Raw genomic sequence first — 10,184 nt, 5'->3', positions numbered from 1 at the left:
CGCTTAAATAGTTAGAATCAACGTTCACCCGGCTAAAAAATTCGATTTTGGCGCAAGTCGACTTTCCCCCTGGAAAAACGGAAAATTTGACCCTTTGAAAATCTGGAAAAAAAAACTTTTTCAGTTTTCACTTTTTCCACATACTTTTGAGAGTTCTGAATAGCCCGTCGCTTAATTTCGCTTATTGCAGCGAAAATATTTAATTATCTGAAGTGAATAATTTACTCATCTCCGCCGCGTTCATGCAAATTCTGTATAATTTTTCATAAATAAAAATTTTCGATACATCATTTGAAACAATTTGATGATCATTTTTTTCCCCACCGAACAAATAAATTTTTCTTTGTTTAAAAATATCTTCTGTTTAGTTCTTCGTTCAAACAAACTAATGGGGTTGAATGATCGTTGAAGACTCAACACTGAATAATAAAAGCGTCATCCCCTATCTCCGGCCTAACATTCGGAATGTGCCATCACCAACTCTGAAATATTTACGACCATCAACATGCCGAAAATTTTGGTGCAACCCGTACCAATTAAAAACCGGTCAGCATTAATGTCTCATACAAACCCTCGGGACTAATTAAAACAAATGCACACGTCTGACGCGATTGATATACGACACGAGCCGGAGTTACTGAAATAAACTGTCAAGCCAATTTAGAAAGCCGAGACATCAGGGCAGTGAGTAATTCCCTATCGTTACTTCAAATTTTCCGAGAATAAACTATGAACCTTTATTCCATAGAGCTATCAAAGGCTGGCAATTCTAAAGTTGAAAAATCGCATTTTGTTTATTTCAATAGAATTAGTGAGTCTTTTCCCAATTTTCAGCAACAATTTTGAATTTTTCTCGATTGTATTTTTTTTGGTTTTTGAGGCCATGCCTGGTTTTTATTAAGCCAGCAAGGCCACCAATAAAAACGCTTTGATGAATTTTTTCTCGATCCCGATGAAGGCCTATGCACTAAAAAAAATTTACTCTTAACTTTTGTATTATATATTAACGTAACAGTAAATTGTAATTATGTACCGTCTTGCTACAGTCCCTACAATTATTAATTTAATTATATTGTTAGTGGATTATTATCTTCCGTTTTACACCTCAATCCCTCCACTCACTCAAATCGCGTACACTGTTGGAAATTTTTTGAAATTCCATAGCAAATTTGGTTGTAATTCTCATGCCAGTGACATTGAATCCGATTTAGGGGGAAATGGTGATAAAATTTCACGTTTTACCTATAATTCAAGGAAATTCATTAGTTTTCAGTGAAAGTGGGCCGGAAATCTCACAGCTTGATTGAATTTTCAATGAAACATGAATATTCAGAAACAAACTGATAAGAATTTAAATTTTCCTGATTTTCCGAATTTTCACGGAATAATTGAACTGAAAAATCAAGTATTCTATTGATTTTCGAACAATTCAAACTAAAAATCAATGGAATATTTGACTTTTCAATCACGAAATTTTCTGAAGTTGCAGTGGAAATTAAACATGATAAAAATTTCCGGTATTTGACGCGGAAAATTCAGACGAGAATTTTTCCCATCCAAATTTCAGCCAATAGAATTCCACTATTCAACTGTTATTTTATATAATCAACACCGTATTCAACTGATAATTTTTGATAATTCAACTGGTAAGTTTTCAACGTAACCATTCTGAGATTTAAGCAATTGAAAATAACTTACAAGTANGGGGGGGGGGGGGGGGTACGTCTCAAGTAAATAGGGTCTATATATTAGGAAATGTTCCTCTCATTGAGGAAAGACTCAACTCGATCCTGTAGACTTTGCAGTTCAGGCGGGACATAGTACGAAATAGTCTGAAATTGTGCAAATCGCCCAATTCTCAGGTCAACGGAAAATCCTACCATTTCTTCCTGCATATTCCTTTACCAAGGAGACACGGATGAGTGACAGGTTTAAAAAAAAGCCTTAAAATAACGCTGGGGAGCATAACAAATGTGGCGAGCATACGAATTGGTACAAAAGAGAAGTTCAAAGAGGATTTGTTTGTATTTTCGAAGCATCTGAAATGACTTTGGGCATTGGATGGCTAAACAATTCACCAGGAGTTTAAGATTTGGAGTTTAGTAACACTAACCACAATATCCTTTTTGTTCTGAACATGGAGGAAGTATAACATGAAAAATTTGGATTGTTTCGAATGAATTGTTCCTATAATCAATTTCTGTTCTCACGTTTTGATATTGCAATTTTCATTGTAATCAATAAGATGATGTAGAATAAAAAAATTTTGTGAATGTAAATACCACACTGCACTGTTGGAAATATCCAGGGAACAACGAAATTCCTCGACATTTAGGTGGAAATGTCTCGAGATTCCCTCAATCTGTTTGAATTTTCAAATAAAATATAAAAATTCAGTGTCAAATTATGCTAAATTTCCAATTATTTGAAAATTCGATAATGTATTTACCTGTATTTTCCTGACTCCCATTAATTTCGTGGAGTAACTAAACTAAAATTTATAGTTCCCATTAAATTTTTCATCAAATTGTCAATTTTTACCGGCGAAATTAATTGAAATTTAATTTTCACTCCATAAAAATTTCCAAAAATTGTCTTAACATCCACTTCTGGGAAATTTTGCATCAATCCATATGAATTTCCACGATTTAAATATCAGATTTTCTACACTTGGACGAATATAGAATATACTTCGACTTATAAGTTTGAAAAAAATGAAAACGATATTTTCACAGTCAAGAAAAATACCCGACTTATTCCGCGTGCGCGTACACAGAACGCCATCAAAGTTGAGCATAAATGTTCACGTCATTCGAATAATAAAATTTCCAAAGCTTTCACAGCCTGTGGTACCTCTAATTCGTTGAAAGCCTGGGTATTGATGGCATTGGGTACTCATGTTCACAGGTGTCTAGAGCGTTATATTCATTAGCTCCACCCTCGCTCAACAGGCTTCTTTGCTCCGGCTTCGCTTTCAAAACACTTTCCGGAAAACCGCAGTGTTCAGGTATGCAAAAGCTGTACAGAGAAGCCCGTGACATGGCGTGAAGTTGAAGGCCAAGGCCAAGCCAATGGGGCAAAATCGACTCAACTTTTGTACAACTACTTATGAACATTTGCTTTTGAGTTTATGGGGCCTAATTAATTTCCTTTCAACTCCGACAGAAAAACCCCGAAAATATTCCACAACATTCTTCAATAATTCAACAACTCGAGCTGCAAGAAATCAAAGAAGTAGAAATGCAAAATAATTTCATTCATTCGTTCATAAACATTCTCTACTCATGAAAATTTGCGTTTGAGTTTATGGGGACTAATTAGTTTCCTCTCAACTCCGACAGAAAAACCCCGAAAATATTCCACAACATTCCTCAGTAATTCAGCAACTCGTGCTGAAAGAAATCAAAGAAGTAGAAATGCAAAATAATTTCATTCATTCATTCATAAACATTCTCTACTTTAAAAATTTGCTTTTGAGTTCATGGGGCCTAATTAATTTCCTTTCAACTCCGACAGAAAAACCCCGAAAATATTCCACAACATTCTTCAATAATTCAACAACTCGAGCTGCAAGAAATCAAAGAAGTAGAAATGCAAAATAATTTCATTCATTCGTTCATAAACATTCTCTATTTATGAAAATTGGCGTTTGAGTTTATGGGGACTAATTAGTTTTCTCTCAACTCTGACACAAAATCACAGATATTCCACAACATTTCTCAATAATTCGCCCCTCAAAAAATATATAAAAAAATATATAATATGGGCCAATTCCATATATTTTTCAAATTTATGAAGAATATTTAAAAAATATATATGAACCATATATTGTAGATATTTTTTAAATGTAAATTGGGCCAATTTAAGATATTTTTTTATATATTTTTCAAAATATAATTTTTTTTGTGTGTGTTCAACAACTCGAGCTGGAAGAAATCAAAGAATTAGAAATGCAAAATAATTTCATTTATTTATTCATAAACATTCTCTATAACTCTTACATGATGTCTCTTTGATAATAGACATTGGGATATAATTGGTTGAATACTCTTTATAATTACATGACTAGACTTAACTAGAATTGGTCCTTTCGAAGGGATCGATTTTTTGCACTCGGATAATTATTAACACACGGAGAAAAAAAGTTGGGGAACAATTACCGAACCAAGTAATCGTGGAGCGACATTCAGTTCTCGGTCTTTTTGACTCAGTATCGAGGAAAAATGTGCGAATCGAATGACGAATTTTTCTCGTTAACTAAAATTAACGGCGGGGTAATTTGTTCTGAAATTGTAAAATTTATACGCGATTCCATAAAAAATTACGCCAGCGAGCGTGAATGATTACTCAATGTCTAGGAATTTTTCACCAATGGAGAACGATAATTTTTACCCAATACTGTACAGTAAATTTCCAGCTTTGCGCGTTCCCATGTCGTTCGTATGGTTGCCGAAAAAAATACTGAACAGGATCCGTAATTTTTGCATCCACAGCTACCACTTTTTAACGAACGAATCATGAAATATTAATTAATTAAATAAATATAATTTGTATTATAAGCTAGTTACAATCCCTGGCGAGGGGAGGGGGCTCCCATTGAAAAAAACAAAAAAATGAATTGAAAAAAACATCAAAATTTCACGTTATCGGAATGATTTCATAACAAAAAAAGAAAAAATTCCATAAAATACTACAAAAAAAATTGTTGATTATAATAATTAACGAAACGTAGAAAACCGACCGTTAATAAACTGATGGATTGATTTCTATTGAACTTTTATCATAAATTCTGTTAGTTTTTGTTGAATTTCATTGCTAAATTCCGCAGCTAGCCTGCGCATTTTTTATAGAAAATGTCTGATAGAAGTATTTTTTATAAAAAACATTTTTACTCCACGATTCGCTCTTTTTGTATAATTCAATGTTCCGAGATTTTTTCTTCTAATAAAAAATCATTTTCCTTCAACTTTTTCCTCCGTGCAGAATTCAGTATTGAAGTGGCAAACAGTGACTCAACACTTTCAAAAACCAAATCCATTCTAAATGGAAATTGAACTGGAGAAAAGTGAGATGAAATGATTCCAAAACCGGTCCATTCCACCCCACCCTCTCCTCCAACAGAATCAAAATATTTCATTCGACTCATCGATGGAATTCCCCAAAACTTTCCTCAATATATTCTCCTTGTTATTCGACAATTTTCTATTCAAAAAATATACTCTCGATTATCCTATTCCCCCACTACGAATTCATCTCAATCTCATCAAATTTTTCTCATTGCCAGCCACCAGGGTCAACCGGAAGTGGGATAAGTCGAGTGTACACTAACTCCAGTGTCACAAGTTCTCTCACGAATATCGCACCTAAATTCTCAAATTAATTAAAAAGGAATAATAGAAGTAAAATAAGGAAGATAACGATGCTTCTCTCGCTCCCTTTGTCGTTGACTACACACAGAGAAATGGTTTATTTAAATTAACTAAACTTTACTTGGAATTAACGGGTTATTTGTGTCATACAATTAGAACATTTTGAGTGGAATAAATCGATCAAGTGGATAGAGGAATTTCTACTGGAGAGTTTTATTCCGTCATTTCTCTGGGTGTAATTTTCTAGATATTTAGAATACGAATATCTCAAGTGAGGCCACGTGATAAATCTAGTTAAAGGCCGTAGTACCTCGCATTGAGAGAAAAAATTAGTTCTGCCGAAAAATTATATGTTTCCCCGAAGAGATCTTCTGTCGTGTTGAATCAATCAACTTGTGGACAAAGACGAAAGTGTCCACCAAAACATAATTTTTGTAGCAGTAATTGTTCTCGTAAGACATTTAAATGTCTTTCGGGCAAATACATTCGTTCTACAGAGAATTATATGAGGCTCCGGTTTTATCAAGTGAATCTTCTTGACTAGTGTATATCTTTGTCCAATAAACATTTCATAATTTCTGCGGAACAAATGATAATTTCAAGAGGAAACTATAATTTTTTTGTCGAAAACTGTGTTATTGGCAAACCTAAATAATTTTGAGGGGACAATTTTTTTTTGGGAAAAAAATATTCTTCATTCGTAATTCTTTCTGTGATATAAACCTATGCAGTTCTCTCAGATCAAATGATTATCGTACAATGGATAACATTTTTTCTGCCAAAAGTTCGAATTCTTCTAGGAATACTTCTGATGATCACGGCAAAACTTTCATTTTTGTGAAAGATATTAAATTTCCTTCTATCAGGTAAATCTGTTCCACTCCATCAAATATTCCCACGTGTAACATGTAGTTTTTCGGGAGAGCCAATTTTTTCTTTCAGTGTGAGATAAACCTGTTCATAATGACTGATAGGCCCCTGGGTGTGCTCATTCCTCCGAATTAGTATCATTACTCCAACTAATTACCCGATCAAACGTCTCAGATTAATTCTCAGTGACTCCAGGCACTTTGTCCCCAAAATATCTAATTCAAAAGTTGAATAAACACTAGACAATTCAATGAAAATATTCACTCCTCCACTCATTTAATTTTCCTCCTGATAAAATGATAAGAGCATCATGTCCTCCTGTCTCAGCCAGGCGGTGTCTTCTTCTGTTTCGTTAACTCCAGTAAAACTGGATAATGTATATCCGCACAGTACTCCTGACAATTATCCCCGAGCTCCAGGTGTCTAGCCCATACATCAGCATCATACCGTTCAATTTGTCTCGCCAAAAAGCCCCGCTTAACAGCAGCATCCGCAAATTTCTGGAATGTCATACCGCGTCTTGGCGCCATTATCAGAGCAATTCCATCGTCCGCAAGCCAACCATAGATTGTCTCCACAAGATCCAAACGCACATCGTCGAAAAATAAACAATCAGCGCTGAGAATAACGTCGTACAAGCCCTCTGTTCTTCGTGATTCGTCCACTGTCTCTGGACTCCATGTCTACATTAATTGGATTTTAGTGTAAGTCTGAGTATATTTTCTTCGGACGTGGGATTTACATGTGTAATTCGATTTGTAATTCAATTTAGAAATATTAACGATGACACTCATGATTTGTGAATATTTCTCTTAGTGTCAGGACATTGTTCTTAATTCGAGGAGAGTATTTCTGACAGGGCAAACTATCCGGTTTAGACTATCCATTTTTTTCAGTAAAAATTTTCTGGTTATTCATATTGACAATAATTCCGGTTCCCCTCCTGCTTCATCCAAATCCCATCCAATCATTTACTATGACGTCACAAAGATGTGAATCGCTATATAAATTCCCTTCTTTAATGTAAGTCAGTAATTACAATTCAATGAGGGAGATTCAAATAGTAAATTTTTATGACAACTATTTGGCAGGAACAGGTCTTTGGTACTGAATATTTACATTTTGATTGAAAATTCAAACGAGTTGAGGAATTTTTATCTGACTTCTGCTCAAAGATTTGAAATTTCGTTGCAGTTCCACTAAAGTCTGAAATTTCATATTTTTCCCCCTAAATGTAATTCAATATCACTCTCCGAAAAATGTCAAATTAATTGCCCATGAAATTTCAATGTTTTTCCAACAGTGTAGCAAATGCAAAAATTCCACATAAAATTAATTAATTATTAACACATCAATTTTTTACTAGTTTCCGAACCCCTTTGGTATTAAATCACGAACAATGTCCCAATCCCAGAGGCGATACCTTCAATTTCAAAATAAACTAAAGACAACTGCCAAAACCCTAATGATTGTCGTAATCCCCACCGGAAATTAAATTTACCCGATATCCCCAGCTGCCAAAACCCGAAAATTTCGAAATCTCATTGTTCTTCATAACGAACGAAGCGAAAGAAATCCCAAACCCCTGCCAACGACATACCCCCCCCCCCCCNCCCCCCCCCCCAATTCCCATAAAATCACTCTCTTAAAAATGACTAGTCAATTGCCGATGAAATTTCAATTTTTTCCAAAAGTGTCATGGACATGCGCTAAATTCCATACAAAATTAATTAATTACCAAATATCCATTAAATCAAGAACAATGTTCTAAACCCCAGAGACAATACCTTCAATTTGAAAATCCACTAAAGACAACTGCCAAACCCCTAATGATTTTCGTAACGCCCCCCGGAAATTAAATTTGCCCGATAGCCCGAGCTGCCAAAACCCGAAAATTTCAAAATCCCATTGTCCCTCGTAACAAACGAAGCGAAAAAAAAAATGCCAAACCCCTGCCAACGACATACCTGCACCCGATGCCCACTGGCAGCCTGTCTGAGGACATTAGCCGCCCTGGCCCACTGCACCACTCCGCATTTAACAAAATCCGCCATGTTGTTTCTGGCAATGATACACCTAACGTTGTCGACACTTGTGACATTTCCGTCGGTTAATGTAACACCGGATGGGCCACAATATTTGGCAACGAGTACCCCAGCAAGACAGCTCATACCACCCCCAAGCTCCAAAACAGTTTTATTCCGGCATATCCTCTGATTCTTCAGCAAGTAATAGCCGAGACACTCTTCGGAGGGCCAGACACAGACATTTCCCGTGTTGTTGAAGCCAATGAGTTCATTAGCTGTGAATGTTTTGTTAATTCTCCGAACAAGAACGGCAAAAAGATCGTTATCCACGACGCACGAGTACTCGTACCAAGATGATTTAGGGTCGACCGGTGCATTCTCGAGGAGTTTTGGCTTTACCAAATTGAAATTTGTGAAACGACGAACAGATATGACGTCCTCAGGCTCTATGAGTGGCTCAGGGGAGCGTGTCAACGCTCGCGCCAGCATTCTCCAGCGCCTCTGAGCCATTGACGTCCTCTCCTTGTCCTCCGTCTTCCGCAAGACGCCGCAACTTTTGTCATTCATTTTCCCAAAAAGTTGAACCCAAACTCGCTAAACACCCCCTAAGACAAACTTTCATGCTGATTAATCTGATTTATCCCGTCCATCACGAATATCCACGTGTGGATTTTTAAAAAAATTATCACAACTCCACTGAAGTTGCCTCACATCCGGCTCTTCGTATGTTTTTCTTTCCTCTGTTTAGCCTCCACAATCCTCATGTTTTCTCGCCTTTTTGGTTGTTCACTGGTCCCTCTCAATCCAGATGTCCGCTTCTTTATTTTACTTCTTTGACTTCACGTTGACGGTGGGGAAGTGGACGATAACGGATGAAGGGACGGGGACAGACTAAAAGCTGTTCACAAGTTCTAACTCACGCGCCACGCGGATCGTCACGCAATAGTCGCGCTTGCGCCCAATGTAACGCAAGTGGCCTACACGTATCTGCAACAGCTTCCCACCTATTGCGGTTGAAGGGGATATGTATTGTCTGCAACTGGCGTCAAGCCGTCTTCTTTTAGTTTAGAATTTTTTTAGGGGTAATGGGAGTAACGGCTGATAAATAGACGCAAAAGGTCTCTTCGGTAATTCATCGAGTGATGGAAAATTTTTAATGAAATTTCGGGCTCAATTTTTTAAAATGTTCAACGACAATTGGTTGACAGAAATTTTTTGTGTATTTTGTCGCTCGGGAGGCGACCTTTTGATGTTAAAGTTAATTACAGTCGACATTTTCATTCGATAGAGAAAAGAAATTGCCGGAAATTATATTTAATTGATTTGGAATTCAATCCAATGTGACATGCGCAATTTTCAGATTAAATTTGAGAATTCAATTTTTATTGAAATCTCTACATTTGTTGTATATGAGAATAAACATCGAAAGAATTTCGAGACTACAATTCATCCAAAAAATCCAAATTCCACTGCCCGAGAAGAATAATCAGTATCCGCATAAAAAATTCCCCGTAATTTATTCCCCCAATTTCCCCAAAATCCTCCTAATGACTTTAACATCCGAATATTGACGGAACCAGGAATGAAGGACGATTGATGATGATTCAACGTCACATTCGATTTGGCCACTGAAAGAACGAGGGTAAGAGGAAGTAAGCGAATCCTACAAATGTGATCAAGTGGTGGATGAGCACGAGAGTGATGGAGCGCTCACTTTCCCGTGTTTTTATCTCCCTCGTGCTTCGACAGAGGAAATAAAAAACATGAAAATTGACGAGGTGTGGAGAGTGGATGAAAGGGGAAACGCAGCGAGCTTCTAAACACTTCTGTCGTCAATACACTTCCACCTTTTTACGTGGATGGGTATTATACACCCATTCGATCACGCCACTTTATCTCCAGCGCCCCCCCCCCCCCC

General features: G+C 36.5%; 1 protein-coding gene across 1 annotated transcript; it reads right to left on the bottom strand.

The window, feature by feature from the left end:
* Window positions 1–5,997: 5,997 nt before the first annotated feature.
* On the bottom strand, window positions 5,998–9,143 carry LOC107041673 (calmodulin-lysine N-methyltransferase). The gene is made up of 2 exons (XM_015262329.1): window positions 8,207–9,143; window positions 5,998–6,922 (listed from the first exon to the last, which is right to left on the bottom strand). Exons 1-2 carry the CDS (start codon window positions 8,831–8,833, stop codon window positions 6,563–6,565), a joined length of 987 nt encoding a protein of 328 aa, XP_015117815.1. The 5' UTR covers window positions 8,834–9,143; the 3' UTR covers window positions 5,998–6,562.
* Window positions 9,144–10,184: the final 1,041 nt, after the last annotated feature.

This window comes from Diachasma alloeum, unplaced genomic scaffold (genome assembly GCF_001412515.2).
Source record: "Diachasma alloeum isolate Michigan unplaced genomic scaffold, Dall2.0 Dall_scaffold_00179, whole genome shotgun sequence".
NCBI classification, from domain to species: domain Eukaryota; kingdom Metazoa; phylum Arthropoda; class Insecta; order Hymenoptera; family Braconidae; genus Diachasma; species Diachasma alloeum.
Note: the sequence above shows the minus strand (reverse complement) of the source record. Positions and strands in the feature narration are given on the sequence as shown.